This window comes from Propithecus coquereli, unplaced genomic scaffold (assembly GCF_000956105.1).
Source record: "Propithecus coquereli isolate 6110/MARCELLA unplaced genomic scaffold, Pcoq_1.0 Scaffold950, whole genome shotgun sequence".
NCBI classification, from domain to species: domain Eukaryota; kingdom Metazoa; phylum Chordata; class Mammalia; order Primates; family Indriidae; genus Propithecus; species Propithecus coquereli.
In genome coordinates this window covers 22,016-45,012 of record NW_012155841.1, presented here as the reverse complement: position 1 = coordinate 45,012, position 22,997 = coordinate 22,016, and the positions used below count along the sequence as shown (strand labels likewise).

Genomic DNA, 22,997 nt, shown 5'->3' with positions numbered 1-22,997 from the left:
GACCCTGTCTCAAAAAAAAAAAAAAAAAATCAGTTATGACCCTTTTCTAGGAAGAGTGGCAGGTTTTACCTTGGAAAGAGGACTAGGGAGTTTCCCTCAACGTGCTTCTGGAACATGTTACTGGGGAAAAGAAAGTTTGTGTATTGTTCCAAGTAACAAAAAATACCTGAAATTAAGTTTTTAGTAATTGCTTATGGAAAATCAAGGGCAAACTCCCATACCCATCACTCTGGAGCAGCAGGCCTCGGGACTTGGGCCATACCGGGCTCTTTCCCTGTTTGTCTTTGAGGAAGTATTTCAAAGCCAGTCCGATTTCGTGATAGAAATTAACATTGTTAATGTAGATTTGCGTTAAAAACCTAAGACTCGGGAGTGCTTGGCAGTGGCTGCAGGTCCGGCCGAGTCTGTCCTCGGCCATCCCCGCCCTGCTGATCAGAGCCTGGGAAGCTGCATGTCCAGTGGCCCCGTGGGACTGCTGGGCCCTTGAGATGGGCTGCAGTGATGGACAGGGTCCCTGAGCTGTGGCTCCAGCCAGGTGAGCGTCTCAGCACTCCCCCTGCCACTGCCGGCCTCTGCTCCTGCTCCCTCACCCTGAGCCAGCCAGTCCGGCCACTCCATCCGCCCCCATGTGGGACGTGTCAGAGGTCCTCAGTCTGTCTGGGCCTCTTTATATTTCTCTCTTTGGCCCGTGTTTGGTCCAGAGGCCACAGGGCAGTGCTGTGAGTGGACTGGAGGTAAACCCTGACAGCCTTGCTGTCCCATTTAATCCCTGAGGAGCTGGCGGGATTTTAGGCCTTTAGCTAGATGCGTGGAAAGACCTCCCTCACAACTTGGCAGGGGCCAAGCTCTGCAGCCTCAGAGGTGTAGGGCCTTTTTTTGTCCGCCGGTATCAGAAAGGATCCAGCAGCCTCAAGCCAAAGTCGCACAGGTGGGCACAGGTGTGCCCAACCCTGGAGGGTCTGTTCCTCACCTCTGCTCTGGGTATCTCTTAGGGCCAGTCAGACGACACCCTGCTGGCTTTGTCCCAAACACAAATACCTGAGTGAGGTGGCCCTCACAGGCCACCTTCTGGGCCTAGCCTTGTCCCTTCACTCTTCAACACAGGTTTTGGGTGACAGGTCTTCAGGGTTGTACAATGTAACAACTGCCTGTGAACTTTACTCCTTTTCGTAGCAATAAATCTGTCAGCATTTTATTTTTCTTTATAATCAAGGTATAATTTAATACAGTGCAATGAGCAGACATTAATTGTGTGGTTCAGTGACTTGTGACAAATGCATGGACTCCTGTGACACAGGCGCCTGCGTAGATGGTGTCCCCTTCCACCGTGCTGGAGCGTTCTCTCTTGCCCCTTGTCACATCTCCCACCCTGAGGTGGCGACCCCTCCGTGCTCTTACGACTTAGATCACCTTCGCCTCTTCTAGAGATTCAGGTAAATAGGGTCCTACAGTACATGTTTTTGTGTCTTCTTTTTCTTTGCATGATGTTTTGAGATTCATCCATGTTGTTGCGTAAAGCATTAGGGCTTTTTGCTGCTGAGTTGTATTCCATTGTCAGAACACACCATAGTGTATACCCTCAGCATGTTTATTTTAAATCTTGAAAGAATGTTTGCATCTGAGGGTGGTGAAACAAGGCTAACAGTAGAGTAGGGTGTCTGGCCCGGCCGAAGAGTGAATTTCGGACACGATAGGAACAGTCACTCTGTGCACTAGATTCCCACGTCCCAGGGAGAGGTGGGGTGCAGAGGAGAGGGAGGAAGGGAAGGTGACTTTGACTGTGGGGCTCTGGGAATTGGTAAAGTTGGGGGTGTTTACCAGCAAATGTGCAGTTCCTACTGCCGCCCTCGGGGCTGCTGACACCACCAGGCACCAAGCACTTAATTCGTCTGTTTAGGGTCCCCTGCGGGAGGCCTCTGAAACCTGTGCTTGGCCTTCAGAAAGGGTTCGCAGTCCCCAGGGGTTTACCCAGTTGTGGACTGGTGAGTCTGGGGTTTCCAAGGACCCTTTGAGAAAGGGAAGTAGGGCCTGCAGGGCGTTCGGTGCTCAGTGCAACTTCTTGAGCTGCTTCCAGGAGTGAGCTGTGGGTCTCTCCGACTCATACTGTTCTTATTCTCACCCTTTTGTGGTTTCCCCCACCCTCCCCGGGTTGGCTGTACTCAGTCCTTCACACCCACCCATGTTGCCAGGGGGTCTTGCTGCTGGAGTCAAAGGAGGCCATGGGGAGGCTGCCAGGGGTGCTCTGTCTGTAAACTGGGGCTGAATTCATGTTACTCAGTGGATTGAGTTTGGGTATACTAAATTAAATCTGCCAGCATGCAGAGTCAGAATTTTAAACATGGTTGCAAAGAGATGCAGAAAACCAAAGAGGTAAAGGGGCTTGCCACCGAGGAATCCTTGGGACTTAAATTTTTTTCCCCAACGCAGGGTGTGTTTTATAGCTTGATGTAGTCGTACATTAATTCTCAGTACACTTAGCAATTTTAAGCCAGTGACTCACAAAAGCGATTTGGTTAAAAACAAAAAGTCCACTGTAAAATTTAAATTTGTAACCAAGACAAACAGCTTGAGTACTCACTGGAAGTGAGACTATGTTGAAACATTCTTCTTTTGGTGGTAAGCTCTTCCCTTCATTCACCTAAAGACAGCCGAGGGCCTGTGCGCAGGCTGACAGATGGCTTCTGGCCTGAGGGGCTGTGTGGCGCTGTTCGGGGGAAGTTAGTCCTTGTGGGGAAAATAAGCTGTGACCTCTTAGTTTTCCTTTCACCTTTTCACTTTGAAATAGTTACAGATCCACAGAAAGTTGCAGAGAAGTGTTCAGGACGTCCTGGGGCCCTCCTCTGCTCCCCCAGGGTCGGCATCTGTGTCCGGTCGGCGGCCCAGCCCGGTCCGAGCGGCCTGATGTGGGGCTGTGCGTGTGCGGCTCTGCGCAGTCAGAGCGCCTGGCGGGAGCACCCCACAGTGCAGGAGTGGAAATCTCCCCAGGCATGTCCTCTTCTGACCGCGCGCCCTCAGCTCTGTGTGACTGCAGGAGTGTCACATAAGCAGGACCATGCAGCAAGCACAGAACCTTCGGAGGCTGGCTGCTTCCCCACACGCAGTTCCCTTCAGATCTGTCCAAATGGTCCTGTGTATCCATAGTTCATTCCTTTCTGCCGCCGAATAGGATTTCGGGGCGTGGACGGGTCAGTTTGGCCACACCCCAAGTGGAAGGGACCTTCTCCAGTTTGGGGCTGTTGTGAACATTCTCGTGCACGTTTTTGCGTGAACGTTGGTTTTCGTTTCTCTGGGATAATTGCTCAAGAGGTCACTTAATACTGTAAAATTTAAGAGTGTTAAATGCACAAAAGATGAGATCTGTGACATCGAAAGGAAAGTCAGAGGAAAAGGGAACCTCTTTTTTCTGTCTATCCAAGGGTAGGACCAGCAGGGCGTAGTTTTGGGGGGAGCTCCTGGGACGGTGCAGTTGGCAGCCAGTTGTCTAGCCCTGGGAGACGCCCCATCCTCCCCAGACGCCAGGTGGACAGCACACGCCTGCTCTCCAGAAGCACCTGGGCATGCCCTGGTCACAGGGAACCATTAGGTTGATTTTGGGGAAAAAAAAAAATTCTAAAGTTTGCATATTTATTTATTTATTTTCCTTTTTTTAAATTTCAGCATATTATGGGGGTACAGATGTTTAGGTTACGTATGTTGCCCTTCCCCCCCCAAGTCAGAGCTTCAAGCCTGTCCATCCCCCAGATGGTGCACATCGCGCTCATTATGTATGCATATACCCGTCCCCTCCTCCCCCCCCATCTGCCCGACACCCAGTAAATGTTATTCCTATATGTGCACTCAGGTGTTGATCAGTGAAACCCATTTGATGGTGAGTACCTGTGGTGCTTGTTTTCCATTCTTGGGATACTTCACTTAGTAGAATGGGCTCCAGCTCTATCCAGGAGAATACAAGAGGTGCTAGATCACCATTGTTTCTTAAAGCTGAATAGTACTCCATGGTATACATATACCACATTTTATTAATCCACTCATGTATTGATGGACACTTGGGTTGTTTCCACATCTTTGCAATTGTGAATTGTGCTGCTATAAACATTCGGGTGCAGGTGTTAAAGTTTGCATATTTAAAAGATTGTAATCCTGTTTATGCATAACTCGAATTATTAATAAAAATGTTTAGCTACATTACAAACGTGAGGAGAGAGAAACTTGATAGTGCATCAGGGCTTAACTGTCTGCTCCAGGAAGGGCCGCTCTCGGGGGCATGCTGGCCCTGTGCCAGAGCCCGCCGGCAAGTGGCCCCCCCCAGGTCCCCCAGAGGTGGCACCGTCAACAGCCTCCCTCCTCTATGCTCTGCTTTGTATTTCCCCAAAGATCTCCCAGTTTAGGGTGAGTTCAAAAGATCAGTTTCCACGTGTTGTTCCTTCTGGGTGGAGACAGGGCTGGTAGTCCGTCCCGCACATGTGCGCTGTGCACCTGGCGGAGCCTTCACGCCGAGGCTGAGCCTCAGAGGTGCCACCTCAGGGCTGCCTGGGTCTGGGGCAAGGTCCAGGAATCTGCATTTTCACGCAGCACGAGTGCTCTGAGACACGGCTGAGAAACGTCTGTGTTGGCTGCACACTGCCACACACACACCCTAAAGTGTTTCGGTTGCTTTGAGGAGAGAAAGGAGTTGGGAGGAGAAGGGGAGGTGGCCTCGAGAAGGGGAGGTGGCCTCTGAGGCCATGGTTGTACAAGCTTGTGCCTAAGGGAGCTTGAGGACGGACAGGATCGGGGCTGAGGAGTGCTGGGAGAAAGCAGCCTGGCAGAGGCTCTGCACCCTGGGAGGAGTGGACCTGGGGGTCCAAGGAATCCATGTGAGCCCTGAGGCAGGCGGAGTGGGTGGGCTGCAGCAGCGTGGGACCGAGGGGCTGCTCAAGGCCATGTGGGCTCTGCAGGGGACGCTGCGTCCCCCGCTTCTAGAATGTGGTGCAGAGCACAGCTGCCCACACTGGGGAGGCGCACCCAGCAGGGCGGCCTGCGTGTCCTGGCGGTGCGGCTCTCCAGGGGCTGTCTGCAGTCCCTGTGGACACTTGTGCGTGGGGGCGCTGAGGAGGGAAGCAACTCACCCTTCCGAAATGCAGATGTGACGCCATCCCCAGGCAGGATCCCACGGGAGTCATTGGAAGGGCAGGCGCCTGCCCCTGCCCCTGCCCCTGCCCCTACGCCCTCCGCGGGGCTGCATGGGCGCCTTTGTCTCCCTCCCTGGAGTCTCCGTTCTCAGAGGTGCCATGATTCGATTTGTGAAACTGACTTTCAGCCTAGCTCTTGAAAAATGTATTTCTCCTATTTCTAGTCCCTCTATCTCTTCTGCTGGGGAAAGTTGTTCTGCAGTTTGGAGATTGGTCTGGGTTGTAGACGTCCACGCGGGAGGGTGCCGTTCTGAGGGAGAGCTGGCTCCCAGCCCCGCTTCGCTGCCTGTCAGGCCGTCCCTGCTCCTTTCTCGGAGTCAGAGACCAGACCGCGGGGCATCGTCCGCTAGAGTCTGCCCTGTGTGCTAAATGGCATCTTCTTGGTCTCGGCAGGGCACGATGTTTGCACGCGGATTGAAGAGGAAGTGTGCTGACCACGAGGAAGACGTGGGGGGAGCCCTGGCTGGCTTTAAGGCCATCCCCTCCTACAGCCTGCAGCGGCAGTCGCTCCTGGACATGTCCCTGGTGAAGCTCCAGCTCTGCCACATGCTGGTCGAGCCCAACCTCTGCCGCTCAGTCCTCATAGCCAACACGGTCCGGCAGATTCAGGAGGAGATGACCCAGGACGGGACGTGGCGTGTGGTGGCGCCCCAGAGTGCAGGGCGGGCTCCCCTCGACCGCCTGGTCTCCACGGAGATCCTGTGCCGCTCGACGCGGGAGCAGGACAGGCTGCACCCCGCTCCTGGCATGGGAGATGACCACGTGCTGGGCCCTGTTTCTGAACTTTCCACGGTCCCCTCAACACAGGCGCCAAGGAACCCACAGAATGGCGTCTGGGAAATGGACGGCCCTCGAGAAAACAGGGGAAACTTCCAGAAGTCACTAGACCAGATCTTTGAAACGCTGGAGACCAGGAGCCCCGGCTCCGCGGAAGAGCTGTTCTCGGACATGGACAGTTCCTACTACGACCTGGACACGGTGCTCACGGGGGTGGTGGGCAGGGCCGAGCCAGGCCCCTGTGACGGGCTCCAGGGCTTGGGCCCGGTGGCCACCCCTTCCCCCAGCTCCAGCTGCAAGTCGGACCTGGGCGAGCTGGACCACGTGGTGGAGATCCTGGTGGAGACCTGAGGCCGGGCCACTGCCGCCCCTGGGTGCTCGCCGCTCTGTGCCGCCTGAACGCACCGAGCGCTCGATCCCGAGAAGAGTGTTCTCTGCAGCCGGTGGGTCAGCGGGGCCTGCCGCCCAGCCTGGCCGCAGCAAAACGGGGCCTCACGGGCTCCCTGCCTCAGGCCAGCCCCGACGCGTCCACAGCGCGGGCCCCTTGTCCCTTTGTGTTCCAGCTGCAGCCACCTCAGAGGACGGCGAGCCACAAGCTGCATCAACCTCGTCTAAATTTACATAGGTGAATTTTTAAAAATTAAGTTTTATATGTTTTGGGCAGTATTTTGCCTTAAGAGATATTTTTTAAACTTTTTATACTTTACCTCTTTAGATTTTTTCAGCTATTTTCTTAAAAGTATATTTTTTCTATAAACATCTGCTGCTGCTACATTAGAAACTTTTATAGCAAAATAATTGCAGTTGGTGCATTTCATTTTTTTAAGGTTCAAATAAGGGATTTTTTTTTGCAATGAGCTTCACTACACTCTGAGTCAACAGTGTAAATGTATCATGTTTTTACTTTAAATTTATGTGACCCTCTGCATTATGTCGGGCTACAGTTAGAGCGCGATTGAAATCGAGAGCCATGTACAACCACTACGCTTTCTTTTGTCATTAGGAGATCTACCGTATGAGCCGTCTTTCTAGACTTTAGCGTAAATTATGGAGGGTTTTATTTATGCCTATTTATATGTAAACATCATTGAAGGTGAAGGTCAGTGATTTGTTTGGAAATCATGGGCACCAGTTGCTCTTCCGAGACTCCGCCCCTTGGGTGGGACAAAAGTTTAAGTTCAGAATGAAAGAAATCTGAATCCGTGTAATTATGGCCCTTGGTTTTAAGGGCCGTTGACGGTGCTGCCATAGGCAGTGGGGGGTGGGCTTGCACCTGTCAGACCCTGCCTCCCCTCCCCACCCACGTGTTTCCTGTTTGCCATGCTTTTTCTAATTTCCCTACCCCTTGGCCAAAAAGGTTTGTTTTCTGCTGTGCATATGACCATCCTTTAATATTGGTGATGTAAGCCTCACTTTATTAAAAATTATCCAACAAACAGAATGGAAATGTGTCATCTCCTGTGTCACAGCAGTGGACCTCCTTCTCCCAGGCTGGCCTTCCCGTGTGGTGCGTAGGTAGAGTGGGAAGAATGCACGGGGACGCGGTCAGTAGGCGAAGGATTGCTTTCCTTTCCTGACCACAGGGCTTCCCAGCTGAACTCCCTGCCTGTCCAGCCCCTGCCACTCCCGGTCCCACAGCCTAAGACCCACGGGCTCTGCAGAGAGGCTGACGGGTGCGGGCAGGCCTGGCTCTCCCGTGGGTCTCCACGCGCACTGACAGCCGCCTGTGTTAAGTGCTGATGTTCATGGAAACGAGTTTCAAGGGTATGTGTTTTACAGCAATAAACCTATAGGAGTATTTTGTTTCTTTATAGAAACATTTCTGTCCTTTAGAAATATCGTTTGTTCAGTTTCAGTGGTAGCCGCAGTGTCGATTTTGGCAGCCTTCAAAAGTACAAACTATCGGAGAGTGTGACTTGGACGAGCGTGCCGGCGCCGCGACGCTCGTTCGGGCAGCAGAGCCGACCTGCGTTACGGACCGCGCTGGGGCGCTGCTGGGGCTGCGGAGCCTGCTCTGAGACGCGTGGCCTTTGCCGAAGGCCAGGAGCCAGCTCAGGCCGCGGCTCATCCCCTGGCTCTTCGCGCGCGTGGTCTGTCCCACTCGTGCAGCAGAAGACGCTTGTTTCTGCTGCAGTGCGCGGCAGGTGAGCAGTCATTGTTCCAAACATCTGTAAGTTTCATCGATGTGTGTGTGGCATTTTTATGTAGGTCTTTGGAAACAAATTCTCCAAGTGTTTAATAATTTTGTTTAAAAAATGTTTATCCAGAAGCAGATATAAATTTCGGTCACCTAGAATTTCTGCACCGTTACCTGGGATCTGCCTCAGGCCAAGGCCTGGCTCCTCCCCTCTGCCCCAAGGTGAGTGGCACTTAGCTGTTACCTTAGTTGGTAGTTAGTCACACGTGTGTTTATTGAGCTCACACCTAAGTATCAGGTGGCAACGCTTAGGGACGCGTGGGGGACACCCTCGCGTGCGCAGCGTGTTGAGCGCAGCTTCACAGCCCGTCACTTTGGAAGTGAGTTGAGGTTTTAAAGGCTAAAAAGTAAGCGCGTCTGTTTTAGGAAGCGGGACAACGTGAAGCTGTGGCAGCCTCTCGTTTCAGGGATGGTGCCGTTGTTTCTGCTGAGCCGCGAGCCGCCGCTCCATCATTGCTTTCCCGTCCGAATCTTCCGAATCTTCTGTTTCCACTCGGGCTGCTTCTAAGACCCGAAGGATGTGTTTAGGTGTAGTTTTCTCCATGTGTCACCAGCTCGGGGTTAAAGAGATTCTTGGTTCTGTAGATTAGCATCTTTCGTCAGTTTTGGAACGTTCTTGGCCATTAAATCCTCAAATACAGGGTGTCCCAAAAGTCGCCATACATAGGGAAGATGGGACATTGTACCTATAAATATACCTTTGTTCACAAAATATTTATTACAAAATTGTACAGAATTCTTCCTTTGTATGCAGACTACAAATGAGACTGCATGTAGCTACAATTTGCCATTTCCCCTATCCCATGTATGGCGACTTTTGGGACATGCTGCATTTCTTCATTATTCTGTTTCTGCTTCCGAGACTCCAATTACACCTGGGTTAGGCCATCTGACATTGGCCCACAGACCTTCGGACACAGTTACTTTTTCTCTGTGCTTTTTTCCTCTCCATGTTCTGTTTGGATCTTTTCTATTAACCAGTCTTCGAGTTCACTGATTGTTCCTCTGCAGTGTCCAGTCTGCTGTTAAGGCCATCTCAGTCATTCACACCTGGGCGTGGTGGCTCACGCCTGTGGTCCCAGCTACTGGGGAGCTGAGGCAGGAGGATGCTTGAGCCCAGGAGCTGGGAGTTGCAGTGAGCTATGATGACGCCACAGCACTTCAGCCCAGATAACAGCGAGACCCTTGTCTCTACAAAAAACAAAAATATTAGCTGCGTGTGGTGGCGCATGCCTGTAGTCCCCAACTACTCGAAGGCTGAGGCAGGAGGATTGCTTGAGGCCAGGAGTTGGAGGCTGCAGTGAGCTATGATCACACCACTGCCCTCCAGCCTGGGCAACAGAGTAAGACCCTGTCTCCAAAAAAAAAAAAAATTGTTCATTTATGATACTATATCTTCCGTTTCTAGCATTTTCATTTTCTCTTTAAAAGTTTCCCTGTTCCTGCCGAACGTGTCCACCGCCTCGCCTCTTCACTGCAGCCCTCGACTGTCTCTTACGCCAGGGCCATCTCTGGTTCTGCGCTGCTCGTTGCAGCCCACGTCTTCCTGCTTTCTCGTGTGTCCTGTAACATCTTACTGCAGGCCAGACGTCTTGTAGAGGCTGAAGCAAATGATATTTGTTTCCAGAAAGGGGCACGCACCTCGCTCTGTGGGTACCAGAGTGGAAACCAACTGAGTGGCTCTTCCCTCCCTGGAGCTGGAGTTGGCTTTGCTGCAGCTTTAGTTGGGACTTCAGATGTCTTGAGGGTGGCATCTGTACTTGACAGCCAAGCCACCAGCTTTGGGCGCTGCCGGCTGCATTCCCAGACCTTGGGACTCTACTGTCTACTGCCACCCCTCGCCCTGTGCGTCTTCCTCCGCCTTTGGGGGCTGTTCCCACCCACTTGGCTCCCCTGCCCGCCACCTGCTGAGGGAGGCTGCTTTCGACCTGGGGGAGGCCCCATGCACCGGGGGATCTCTTGGCTCCCCTTCCCCACTGCCAGCCTGCCCCTGGCAGGTGAGCACTGGCCTGCGCTCCGGCCTCTGCCCCGCGCTCCGGCCTCTGCCCCGCTGGGGAGGGAAGCAGCTGTGGCCCCTTCTCTCTGAAGGGCTCATTGTTTAGTCATTTTAGGTTTCTTTGTAGACTAGCTCTGCTTTGTCTGAACCACGATTCTGTATCATACTGGGCTTGTTCTGGTCTGTCTCTTACAACTTGGACATCTGAACCAGAGGTGACCAGTGGCTCTGGCCTCCGTCAGATCCTGCCCGGCTCAAGCAGCCCCTCCTCGGACAGCTGCTGGGTCTGGGAGGCAGTCACTGCCAGACTGTGGCGAGTGGACTCGGGGATGCCGGCCTGGGGACCCGTGTGGGTGGCACCACACGTACTGACAGGACACTGAGAAGAGAAGTCGGTGCAGGGGGCCAGGGGTGGGGGTGAGGACAGAGCTGGAGCCCGCCGTGAGGTCAGGAGAAAGGCCTGCGGGTCAGACGGATGGCCAGTGGCGGGAGGAGAGGCAGCTGCCTGAATCTGAACCCTTGAGTGGGAGGAGGCAGCATCGAACATTTTGGCTTGTTGAAGCCTAACTTTGAAACCAAAGGTTAGGAAACCAGGGCATGGCCACAGAGCCCCTGCTGGCAGGGCCCCCAAAAGACAGTGCCTTTGAAGGAAGCAGCATGTTAGAAAGTCTCCAAATTCACACCCTCTTCAGGTGAGAAATGAAAAATCAAAGCAGCTTTCCAAGCTTCTGGCACCAAAAATGAAATCTGAGTTATCCCTTCGTTATACCTCAAAGCCGGGTGCAGCATGGTGTGGGTGGCCAGGGCCAGACAGGCTTGTGCAGGGACAAAACCCTGCCCGTCACCGCACGAGTCCCCACTGACAACCGAGTTGACAGGGACCCTGGCATCCTCCTTGTGGCCCTGGCTGGAACGGAGACAGCGGGGTGTCCCACCTGGAGCACCCCGGCCCTCACCAGGTGGTCACTGTCTGCCAGCCCCCTGCTTAGACCTCAGGCCTCCCCTGGGGGACAGGATTTGAGGCATCAGCCTCTACACAGCCTCACCAAGCACAAGCGTATCCAGGCCGTTTTATTTAGTAAAATTGTACAAAAGTCAGTGCTGACTGCTTGGCTCAGCCCTCGGAAGAGGACAGTTTCCTCAGCAGGTAGCCAGGGCTTTCTCGGGCCAGTGCTGCCGGGCTGTGCAGCGTCTCGTCCACGCGGGAGAAAGGCCTGTCCCGCAGGGCGGGGGCGCGAGCAGGGGCAGAGTGGGACGGACGGAAGGGCTCTGAGCGCTCCGTAGCCGTCTCCCCAGTGACGCTCCAGTCTCCCTCCTCTCTGCGCTCACGGGTCTGACTGTGATGGGTCCATCCCCAGGCACCCCCGACCGGGTGCCAGCAGCACCCAGGCGGGGCAGGGGCCGTGGGTGTCCTGACCAGGCCTGAGGCGAGCGTCAGGCACAGGCCGGCTCCCCAGAGAGCCCAGGATGCTGACTTGGGACTTGGTGAGCAGCTGCATAATGGTTCTGGTTTCTAGGACCAAACCAAACTAGTAAGAAAATGTAAAATTCTTCATAAAGTTACAAAGTACTCTCATTTTTAGCAGACATCACTATTGAAGAATGTCATTTTTAGGTTTCGTGGAGTGAAAATCTTCTTTTTCCTTGGAATGGTGAGGTATTGCCCGTTTCCACATAAGGGGGTCTTCAGGAAGAGGCTGTACGTGATGAGGCCCCCCTGTCTGCTGCCGGGTGGCCCTGAGAGCTGAGGCAGGAGGACAGCGGTCAGGCATGAGCACATACGGCCACTGGAAACGCTAGCGTGGGCGTCTGCCCCTGGCCGGTCACCCCCCACCCTGCCCGCCTCTAGGCCCCTCAGCGCTCTCTCCTTTGTCATCCTAAGACCCTCTCAGGCAGCGTAACCAGAGCAGCACACGGGTAGACACGTGCTGGGACCCAGCCTGCGGGGAGCCGCCACACGGCCTATTCTTAGGCCTCCCATCCTTGCAACAGGTACCCCTCCCCCACTGACTTCCCCGGTGACCACACAGCTTCCTCATGCTCCTCTGACTCTGGCCTGCAGCCCCCAAGACCGTGGTGGGCCCGCTTCCCAGAGGGGGTCTCTGGCCCTCGTGCTCTGTGTCTGGCACTGCAGTGGAGGCCGCCACTGCTGCCCACGCCTATGGCCCTGCAGCGTCCGCCGCTGCCCCGCACCACGGCTCCCACCAAACAGCTGCTGGACGTTTCCCCAGGCCTGGCTGTCCTGAGTGACAGCCGTGAATGTCTCCGTATGGCTTGTTGCTGTGAGACAGCCCTCCTGTCCCAGGGTCCTTTCCAAAGAGCAGATGATGGCCCAGCGTGCGTCGTCGACAACGAGGGCCCTCTCGTGGGTGCCTCAGCACCCGTCACCTGTGTGCTGACCGTCAAGGGCGCCTGCCCCACCTCAGCTGGCCACTGCCACACTCGTGCTGCACTCCTGCCCAGAAGATGGCCCTGGCCGCCTCCTGTACCACATGACCTTCCTGCTGGCTCTACTCCAGCTCAGGTCCTTGTCACCTCCTGCTGGGAGGTGACGGGGCAGCACCTCACACTGCCCCTCGTGCTGATGAGCAACCACACTGCTCCCCGTCTGCTGGGCGTACGTGTTGGCCCCGACTGCTCTGGGGTCCTGGGCTGAGCAGGAAGCCAGGTGAGCTGGCCTGGCCACCTCGTCCCTCCTGCAATACCTGGTCCAAGAGTGGGCACAAACAAGAGCCCGCCCGGAAAGGCAGGCAGGAGAACACTTGCTGCAGGAAGAACACCCTTTCCTGCCCTCGAGCCCTGCTCTCACGATGCGACCAAGTGACTCCGCAGTGGGAGCTTTAGACCAGACCCGCAGGTGCCCCCGCCAGCCTGCTAGGCCCAGTGGCCTGCGGCTGAAGCTGCCAGTCTGAGCTGTTTCCTACAGCGGCCTCCTGCCAGTTCTCCCACGAGACCCACGCATCTCCCGGTCCTCTGTCCTGCCGGTCTTTGTGGGTGGCACATTTATATTCCTTGGCACCTGCAGTGGTGTTAATGCTTTGCCTGTCTGCTCTAGATAGACATGTCCATTTTTCATAGGCGCACAGAATTAAAGGAAGAAAAGTAAGTGGCTGCAACACAGACGCGCGGGGGGCTACGTGAGTGCAGACACCAGCCAGCACGGCCGCCCGAGGCCCCCTGGAGACCACTCACCTTGGTCTGGATCAGGGCTTTGCAGCGGTGGAGACGGAAGCTGCTCACAGCAAGGAGTCCTTCAGGCTCTCTGAGGTCGGAGCCCTCCGCGACGTGGCCCTGGCCTGCAGAGAGGCTCTGAGGAGAGAGACCCTGCCGGCCAGTGAGCGCAGCTGTCAGCCTCCCGTTTCCTCTTACCTGAGCGCTCTACTACGGTTCATTCCAAAACCGCAGTTACCGCGGCCCCTCTGAGGTCAGGCCGCCCTGCCACTGACTCACGGCCCCTCCCCTGCGGGGCCCTGGGACCTGCTCGGCAGGACATCCTCAGGGCCAGCTCAGGACAACGCACCCCCTCGCCCTGCCCTCGCCTTGCTGCCTGGAGCTGTCCCGCCTCCGAGCCTCCTGCTGAGGGCGCTGCCCCCACATTTCCCAGCCTGCTGGTTCTCCCTTCCTTGAACGTGATGCAGCCGGCCGACCTCCTCGGGGCCTCTCTTCCCTCCAGGCCAGCCCAGCGTGGCCCATGGGCAACCGACCATGGCGACCGTTCTCAAGCCCGTCTTTGCCAGGGCCGGTCTGCCTGCTTGGCTGGCCCTTTGTGAGTTTCCCAGGTTTGGAAATTTCCGTGTCATTTAAGAACGGGAAAAGATCTCTGCCGTCGGGATTGCCGGAAGGCGGCCCTCACTAATCCGCATCTTCCGCATCACCTTCAGGGACCCAGGAGCTTGAACGTGTGCCTGTGACGTGCTTTGCCGCAGCCTCCAGCTCACTCCCCCTGAGCCTTTCCCACCCTGGCATGAGGGCTTCGTCCTGGAGCCCGGACACCTGTGTGGGGCCAGCTCGCGGCTGCGACCCCACCCGTGCCCAGGCGACCCCACACCTCCACCTACCTCTCGGCTGCGTGCCAGGCACAGCCACCCCGCTCTGAGAGGTGTTGGCTCCCAAACACCGACGACTCCTACTGCGCCTGCCCACGGTGGAGCTCGCCCCTCCCCCCGCCTCCTGCGTGCCCACCCAGGGGCCCACACCCCACCTCCGTCAGCACCTGTGCTGCAGACTTGCCCTGGCAGCCCCGAGTAGGGAAGGCTCCTGCCCGTCCTCCGTCCTGCCGACTTCTCCACCGTCCCGCGGCTCCCGCCAAGGGAGCTCCCCGGGAGGCTGAGGCAGGCTGCATACTGAAGGGGGTTCTGCCACAGCCCCTTTCACTGCCCCAAACCTGCGTGCAGACTGGGTCTCCACATCCGTCCCCAGCGGGAGCCTCGCACAGGGCAGGTGTCTAAGCATGGCATGCCGCCGGCGTCCAAAGAATGCCCCACTCCCCTCACCACTCTGCCGCTGCCTCGCTGTCCCCCAGCCAGAGTCACCCTTCTGAGAGGTCAGTGGCTTCAGACCTCGAGGTCCTGGTGGCAGGTGCACCCTGCTGCAGACCAGTGTGTTTTCCCCACCACCCATCCCTGTCCCGGGCAGATGGCCTCCAAGTGTGCTGTGGCCGCAGGGTGGCTGGCCGCAGTCAAGTCCAGCCACACTCCCAGGAGCCCCGTTCCCAACCCCGGCCACCTTACCTCCTGAGCAGCGTCTATTCCGAGAACAAGAAAGTAGTTTTCCTGGCAGCGGGATCCGCTCCGGAGGCGCCGTGGCGCAGACGTGGCAGTTGTGTTCTGAAGGGCTCTCCACAGGGCTCTCGATTCCGAACTGGAAAACAGACGCGGCCACTGAAAGGTGACCGTGCAAGCCTGCCGAACAGAGCAGCGGACGCCGCCTCAGGCATGCAGAGGGCCCCGGCCTTGCCATCCACGCAGCGACTCACGGCCAGAGGCGCCAGGACACTCAAGACCGCGCCCTCCAGGGGCACCGGGTGTCTCGTTTACTGTTCATTTTTACATTTGCTCCGCCGCCACTGCCTCCCCTCCCTGCGGCGTCTCCCCACAGAGCCCACCCCCGGCAGCTGGTGCCGTCTCCTCCAAGGAGTGCAAGCGCCACGAGGCCAGGTGTTGTGCTAGTTTTGTCACTCCAGTGCCTAGAACTGTGCTGGGCACAGAACAGACGCTCACAAGCTACAAGGGCAATGAACGCTTGGAAGAATGAGTGACACACACGGTGGGCGTCTGCCACGTGCCGTGTGACTCTGCGTACCGTGGGGGATGGGAGAGGGGTCTGCCTGTGGGAAGCTCACTCTGGCAGGGGAGGGATAACGGGCGTAGGAGACAGGACGTGCGAAATGTCGAGTCATTTCCAAAAACACCCTAGTGTCTCCGAACGCGCTAAGTGTCCTGCTCCCCCAGAGTAATACTCAGCCTTGAGTCTCGAGTGTCCAGCCTGCCCGATCTCGACAGCCAGGACGTCCCAAGCCTCTGGGCCCCCAGCCTGGCGCTGCTCAGACAGGCAAGTCAGCACGTCAGCGCCCCTCCCCAGCTCACGGGGGCTGCACTGTTGGCAGTTTCTCCCCAGGGATGAGCAGAGGGCACGCTGGCTGCAGCCTTCTGGGCTTCAGGCCTCCGTCCCCAGGCCCCTGCGGAGAGTGCCCTGGGGCAGGCACTGGGTTAGACCACATCGGACCCCAGCAGAGGCCTCGAAGGGCCAGAGCTCAGACGTGTAGGCTGCCACTGCACGCCGACTGGGCTGGGAGACCCGCTCCACAGCCGCGCAGGGGGACGGGACGCCAGCTCACTCCAGCCTTCGCTTCCCTCCCTCTGGGGCCTTGGGCCAGCGCGTCTCGAGCCTCTCAACCACTGCTGCGCAATCCGCTCTAGCACGGCTGCTCTTCCGCAGTTCAGTTGACAGCGTGTCCTTAGAAAGTGGCCATCTGCAAACAGCCGCCCCTGCGAGTCCCCTCACACCAGCCCTGGGGCTGCCAGGGTGGAGCCGGAGCCCCAGAGCACTGGGCGGCCTCCGCCGCGCCCGGGGGGTTTCCGTAACTGCTGCTGAGGATCGCCCAGCCAAGTCCCCTAGGAGGCTCCTCTGCCCCCCGCCCTCCGCCCCCAGCGCTGGCGATGAGACAGGCGCTGGCTCTTGGGTCCACTTGCTCCGGGGGAGCTGGTAGAGGGGATTGTGAGTGAACATGGGCTCAGAGAGGAGGGGCCACAGCTAGAGCCTCAACCATGCTGCCTACTCTTCGGGGGGCCCCTACCACCCCCAGATGGCAGGGGCTGCAGCAGAGATGATGCTCTACATAAAGGTAAAAACGAAACCACGCTTGCTTTTATCAAACAGAAGTACAAATGCTAAGTTGCTATAAGAAACAGTTCCAATTTAAGTTCATTACCAAAATTTATGTACAGATTCAAGGCCAGGCTTTTCTTCACTGCTTATTTCTAGAAAATGGTGTAAGGCGGAAACATCTTCAGTTGCCTGTGGGACTGTTACTTCTTGAAAAGCAAACTTAAAAATGTCCTCATAGCTGAGAATGGGCTGAAAACAAAAAGAAAACATATTAAATTTAGGAGAAGTACACACATTGTGTTACCTTATTCCAAATAAATAATTTTGGTACAAATGAGATCTGTGATTGTACCGTTAGTGCCACCACCACTTGCCCCATTCATTCCTAAAAATCACCATGTTGTGCAGAGTCACCCAGACACACAGGCCTCCTGGGAAAATGGGGCACTACATTCAAACTTCATCAGTGTCACATGAGAAGAGATGCCTCCTCATTGCGTTAGCACTGCCTTCCACGTTACTTGGTTATAGAGTCCTCGCATACAACAATAAACGCAGCACTGCCCTTGGAGGCCTCCTGGCTGAGTTGTGTGAAGTGGTGGGAGGAGGGCTGTTTGAACCCCGCGGTCCTAGCGGTCCTAGCGCCAGGTGAGGATGGGCGCAGTAAACAGTGGTGCCGGCAGGTGTCTGAGTGTGCCGGTGCAGGTTTTAGGTGTTCCAACATACCTCTCTCCTGGGCGCAGTTGTCTGCATCCACCTACTGTTTCTTGTGAGATTCAAATTAAGTTCAAACTGTTCCCTAATAAATCAACCATGTTTTCAAAATAAGTATTATAGCAGAGCTGACTGTCAGGGGTCCAGGGAAACCCTGACTGGTTTGGGAAACAAACAGTCCAGCCCTGAGAGCCAGCAGCACCATTATTTCCTTCTTTAAGTGTTCCAGTTCTTGTCTTTCATTCTTATGGGGTTTGGGATGAGCCATTTGGGAAGAGATGGCAGAGAACAGGAGCAACAGAAGAAAAGGAAGACGAGAAAGAAAGGCTCGGAGGCCATCACGAAAGTGTTAACACCGGGCAGTCAGCTCAGAAAGAGCCAGTGGGCCAGGGGCCCGGGCAGCACCAATTCATTTCTCACAAGCTGAACTGTGATGTGATTTTAGAATGTGTGAGACTTTCTATCTCTGTGGATTCAGAATTCAGACAAAAAGCTCCTTCCCCACAGGCCCTGAACTGGGGCCAGCAAAGCACAGCCCACCCCCGCGGAGCGGACAGCTTGGGGACGAGGGTCGCAGAAAGCGGAGGCTCAGGTGGCTCGCCTCTGGCCTTCCTGGGACCCATTTCTGCAGCTTCCTCTGCCAACTCCTTGCCTGGCCTCAGGGGCCAGGGCAGTAACCACATGGCCAGGGACGAAGGCCAGGAGAGACAAGACCCTCCAAGGCTGGCAGCCCCTCCCTGGGGGTCGCACCAAAGCTTTCGGCGTGCACAGCACTTCCCACTGACGTGGCGACGACAAGCACCTTAGAAATACCTCGGAAGGTGGGACGACAGCGGCTCCTGTCACCCAAGGTCCACCCTGGTACAGCCGGGGGGAACCACACTCCTCTGGGGCAGAAGCGGTTCTCGGTGGCTGAGGCTCTGTGGGTCTCTGCAGGAGCTGAAGGGACCGAGAGAACTGTCCGGACTCGGCCGAAGATTCCCGGAAGCCTTCGAACTCCCCCCAGGTGCCGTGTTCCCCGGGGTCCCGGCGGCCGGCGGTGCAGGTGGAGCCCTCGCCGGGCCTGGGGATGCTGGCTTTCTCGTCGCGCAGGAGGGGGCTGGCGCGGGTCCTCGCCCATCCCACGTCGCCACCACTCGGCCTCCCCGGAGCCTCTCGGAGGGAACCGTCGCCCGCTGCCCCTGCGCGGCCGCCCCACGACTGTGCCCCCCGCTCCCGCCGGCCTTGCATCTCGGAGCCGCCGGGGCGCGCAGAGCGGCCGGGAAGCGGCTCAGGACACATGCGCGCCGCCGAGCCGCGGGGCCCGCACGACCGCACGCAGCGCGCCGCCGGGGCCGGGCTTCCTCCCGCGGGGGCTACGAGGTCTCGCCGGCCGCGGTCCGAGGGTCCCCGCGCGGCCCGAGCCCCGCACCCACCTCCGCCGCCGCGTCGCCGCCTCCGCGGGGCCCGGCCGGGCGCAGCGGGCAGCTCGCGTCCCCTCGGCCCGGCGCCGGCGCGTTGCCCGGCAACGGTGCGCGCCCGACCGGCGTCCGCCGCGTGGCGTCAGCACGCCGCCCCGGGGCGTGGCCACATCCGGCCCCGCCCCTGTCCCGGCCCCTCCCCCTCGGCCCCGACCCTACGGGAATCCCCGAGCCGCGCCCGGTCGTGCGGGCCCTGAGTGAGCGGCTGTCGCGCTCTGCGCCTCCGTAACGGCCCCAGCGTGGCTCGTGTTCAGTTGCTGGGAGCCCCCAAGTCTCCGCGCTCCCGAGCGTGGCTCCTGCTCAGTTGCTGGGAGCCCCCAAGTCTCCGCGCTCCCGAGCGTGGCTCCTGCTCAGTTGCGGGGAGCCCCCAAGTCTCCGCGCTCTCGAGCGTGGCTCGTGTTCAGTTGCGGGGAGCCCCCAAGTCTCCGCGCGCTCCCGATGCACCCCCACGTGGAGCCGCCGGGCCCCAAGAGTGAGAGCGGGCGCTCCTGCCCGCGTCCCGGCCCGGCCGCCGTGGGGCTGCCTGCGCGGTGGGGCCCCTGACCGCAGCTCCTCGGGGATGGGGGTCCGCTGCCTGCGGGGCGGGAGGAGCGGTGCCGCCCTGCCCCCGGGCCACGTCCTGCCCGCAGACGGGTCACTAGCCATCCCCCGGGCAGGGCCCTTCCCTCCCGCCATCTCCCCTGCAGCTTCCAGGCCTTTCCCAGCTGCCCCACCCCCAGTCTCTTGACGTCAACCTGAGTGGCCTTAACTCCAGCCCCGCCCCGGCCTTTCCGCACTGGCCCCCAAGGCCACCTTCCTGTGGGCAAGGGGAGGGCCAGGCCCTGGGAGCCCTAATCCACACCGCCCACCCCCAGTCTACCTGCAGGCTCACTTCCCTCCCTCCCTGCGACCTCCCTGTCTGGTCCCTGTCCTTCTTGTATGAATCACCCACTCCCTCCCTGGTCCTTCTCAGCCAAGCTATTGAAAATTTTAATTTCAAAAATGAGAAGATGAGATCATTCTCTGCACCCTAGACCCTGGCCTCCTGCCTCCCCTTTCTTAGGGGCAGAACAGCCAGACAACGCAGTGTGGGAGCTCTGCGGTCAGACGGCCCAGGACTGGGCCTTGGCTCGGCCACCGCCAGCACCCGCGGTGACCCTGAGGGTGGTGACCAGACAGCGTCCGGGTTTGCAGACACTGCCTCAGCTTGCCTGCAGGCCCCAGCGGGTCCGCGTCCCTCGTTTACTGTCCTTGCCATCTTTGAGGTCCAGGGAGCTGGAAAGGAGGTAGGGGGAGTGTTGTCCGTGTGTGCAGGTGGGGAGACTGAGGCCAGGCCAGAAGGCCTGTGTGAGCAGCAGAGCTGGGACTGCAGCAGCTCTCCTGTCCCCAGCCCCCACCCGCATCTGGGCCTGGCTTCTGGGTAGAGAGCATTGTGCCCCCAGGGGGTCTGGAGGGGGAAGCCACCCAGGAACTAAGCAGCCTCCTCGGGCTTCAGCTCTCAGCCCACAGGCCGGAGGTTGGGCTAATGGCTGAGTACTGCTCCCCAAAGATGTCTGTGTCCTAATCCCCAGAACCTGTGACTATGCTACTTTCCCAGGTAAAAGGGACTTTACAGGCATGATTAAATTAAGTTAAGGATCTTGAGATGCAGAGCTCGTCCTGGCTTCTGTGGGGGAGCCCAGCGTAGGCACAGGGGCCTTACAGGAAGGAGACAGAGTTTAAAGAGAGCTGGAAGATGGAAGCAGGGCTGGAGTGGTGCAGGTCACTGCAGGCAGCCCCTAGAAGCTGAGGAAGACAGGCGATGGGTCTTCCCTGAAGCGTCCGGAAGGAGCACCACCCTGCCAACACCCAGAACTGGAAGAGAATAAATGCACTGTTTGTTTTCTGTTTTGTTTTGTTTTGTTTTTGAGACAGAGTCTTGCTCTGTTGCCGGGGCTAGAGTGCCATGGCATCATCATAGCTCACGGCAACCTCAAACTCCTGTGCTCAAGTGATCCTCCTGCCTCAACCTCCCGAGTAGCTGGGACTGCAAGCGTTCGCCACCACGCCCAGCTAATTTTTTCTATTTTTGCTAGAGATGGGGTCTTGCTCTTGCTCAGGCTGGTCTCGAATTCCAACCTCAAGCGATCCTCCCACCGCAGCCTCCTTGAGTGCTGGGATTACAGGCGTGAGCCACCGTGCCCAGCCTGTATGTTTTAGCTGTTACATTTGCAGTATTCTGTTACAGCAGCAGTAGGAAACTAGTATACCTGGCTACCCCACTAAGAGGTACTGCTTGGGGAGGCAGAGCTGACCCGATGTTGGTCACCCGCCCTGGCTGCAGGAGGCTGGGGACAGCCCAGGTAGTGGGTGGGAGGCCCCTGCTCCTTGGGCAGTGTCTGGGCAACTGTCCTGTCCATGGAACAGCCACATGGGGCACAGTCCAGGCCTCCAAGTTGGTGGGTAGAGCAGGCTGCTGCTGAAGTTTAATGGCTCCAGTTGTTGGGGGAGACTGGGCCCAAGGGGGTGGGACCCCATTAAAGTTGGGGTGTAGGCTACAGGCCATGACTCCCTGCGGGGCCATGCAGGGAGCAGGTGCAGGGTGGTCAGGAGCAGGAGCCCATGTGGCCCTCCCATGCTCCTCTCTGGCTACCTCCGTATTTCAGCAAAGTCCCAGGACAATAAAGAAAAACTGCCCCCCAAACTGAGAGGGAACCGGAGACCAGAGGGTGACTCGGACAGGTCAGCTGAGGAGGTAGATGAGTTTTTCGGGGGTTACTTACTGGGGCACTTGCTCCTTGGCGGCACAGGAATTCTTCCTCAGGATCTTGCTAGCAAAATCCGCATCTGCCCACCTGGGAAGTTGCCTTAAATCCCTTCCCCATTGGTGATGCAAGGTTTTTACATGGTATCTTCATGCAACTTATGTTTTGCTAATGATATTCCCATGTCCTACTAGGCAGGGACTTCAGTATTACAGTTCGTGAAAAGGCCCCGCAGGACAGCCAAAGCTGCTCTAGAGCAGCGGGGCCTGTCTACGCAGGCCGCTTCAGTTCTGCTATGTGGTAGGCAACCTGCATTTTTCTCTCCACTCCAGCCACCCCTGAGCCCCAGCCCTGCTGAACAGGGTGGGAGGCAGCTTCCCCTCTCCCAGCCTCTGGAGGAAGGGGCCAGCCTCAGTCCTGGGCAGGTGCCACCCCACCCAGAGCCCCTTGGCCATCTTGGCGTCTCCCAGCATCACCTGAGGAGCAAAGACTGGCTGGGGAAAGGTCCCTCGCCCCAGGAGCACCCAGACATCCTGCTCCTCTGGGGTCCTCAGGCCGGAGTCCCTCGGACGAGTCGGAGAGAATGCGTGTCCCCACTTCTGTCAGCCTGTGGCGTCCAGGCAGCAGGAGCAGTCGGGCTTGCAGGCTGCAGCATCCGAGTTTGCTGCCCCCGACCCCAGACTGGCCCACTGCTGAGTCCACCGGCAGAGGGGCTGGCGGGGCACAGTGGATTGAAAGAAACCAACCCTGTGATTGGACGAGGGAGCTCAGCTCCCTGACAGGCCCCGCCGGTCCATTTCCCGAGAGCCTGCTGTTGACCCAGCTGCGCAGGTGCAGAGAAGGGGCCTGCGGACAACGCCCAGGCCTGACACAAGCACTCAGCTTTGGGGGAGAGTGAGGCACTTAGAGGTCAGGGGCTGGCTGGTGTGGTCAGGCAAGAGGGGTGCAGGGTGGACAAGTGCCCCCCCCCCGTTCACGGCAGTCCTTAGCCGCCAGACCAGCAGCCTGGAGCCCTCTCCTGCCCTCTGTGCAAAGGACTGAGGGCCCATGGTGGGGGCAGGCGGCTGCTGAGGAGGTCCCAGATGCTCCCTCCCACTGGGCACAGGGCTGGGCTGGGGGCAAGGCTGCGGCTGGGCTGGGGCGGGGCAGGGACCAGGCTGGGCTATTTTTGCTTACACTGCTGCAGCTGCTGCAGGCAGACATCAATCATTGATGCGCAGGGCAACCTGCCTGCCTGCGGAGGACGGCAGCCAGGCCCTTCTTGTGCCTGCACCCCGGACCTGGGCCTAGCCTCAGGAAGGCTGTGGGCAACCAGTGGGCCCGGGCCAGGGCTGGGGTGTGGCCCCCAGTGTCCCTGTCCTGGTGGTCCCGTGTGTGTAGGGGATAGAGCATATGGTACCACAGGCTGCAGCACACGGTGCTCCCGCCGTCCAAGAGAGACCTAGTTGGGCTCGCGCAGTGATGCTGGGGGGTGAGCATTGATTCCCGAGCCAAGCCCAGCTGCTGTGGCCTTCCCCAGCCAGGCATCTGTCCCCAGAGGGGGACATGGGGAGGGGCTGGAGCTGGGCATGGTAACGGGAACCCAGGCTTCGGCTGGAGGTTCCCTCTCTCCCCTGCTCCCACAGCTGCCAC

General features: G+C 57.9%; 2 protein-coding genes across 2 annotated transcripts; one reads left to right on the top strand and one right to left on the bottom strand.

Annotated features, from left to right (window-relative positions):
- Positions 1–1,396: 1,396 nt before the first annotated feature.
- CDCA4 (cell division cycle associated 4) lies at positions 1,397–6,374 on the top strand. The gene is made up of 2 exons (XM_012665060.1): positions 1,397–1,433; positions 5,565–6,374. The coding sequence occupies exon 2, from the start codon at positions 5,571–5,573 to the stop codon at positions 6,297–6,299; it is 729 nt and encodes a 242-aa protein (XP_012520514.1). The 5' UTR covers positions 1,397–1,433; positions 5,565–5,570; the 3' UTR covers positions 6,300–6,374.
- Positions 6,375–11,549: 5,175 nt separating this feature from the next.
- LOC105827027 (chromosome unknown open reading frame, human C14orf79) lies at positions 11,550–18,463 on the bottom strand. Its single transcript, XM_012665055.1, has 5 exons — positions 17,996–18,463; positions 16,572–16,717; positions 14,872–15,001; positions 13,334–13,450; positions 11,550–11,885 (listed from the first exon to the last, which is right to left on the bottom strand). Exons 1-5 carry the CDS (start codon positions 18,461–18,463, stop codon positions 11,721–11,723), a joined length of 1,026 nt encoding a protein of 341 aa, XP_012520509.1. The 3' UTR covers positions 11,550–11,720.
- Between the last annotated feature and the right edge of the window lie 4,534 nt (positions 18,464–22,997).

What these genes read in the sequence shown, in the direction of transcription:
- CDCA4 (XM_012665060.1), top strand. Translation starts at nt 5,571, where the DNA reads ATGTTTGCACGCGGATTGAAGAGGAAGTGTGCTGACCACGAGGAAGAC.
- LOC105827027 (XM_012665055.1), bottom strand. Translation starts at nt 18,463, where the DNA reads ATGTGTCCTGAGCCGCTTCCCGGCCGCTCTGCGCGCCCCGGCGGCTCC. An exon ending in CTGTCGTCCCACCTTCCGAG is followed by an intron (nt 16,718 to 17,995) that starts GTATTTCTAAGG and finishes TTTTGTTTTCAG; the next exon opens with CCCATTCTCAGCTATGAGGA. An exon ending in GAATCTGTACATAAATTTTG is followed by an intron (nt 15,002 to 16,571) that starts GTAATGAACTTA and finishes TCTGTTTTCCAG; the next exon opens with TTCGGAATCGAGAGCCCTGT.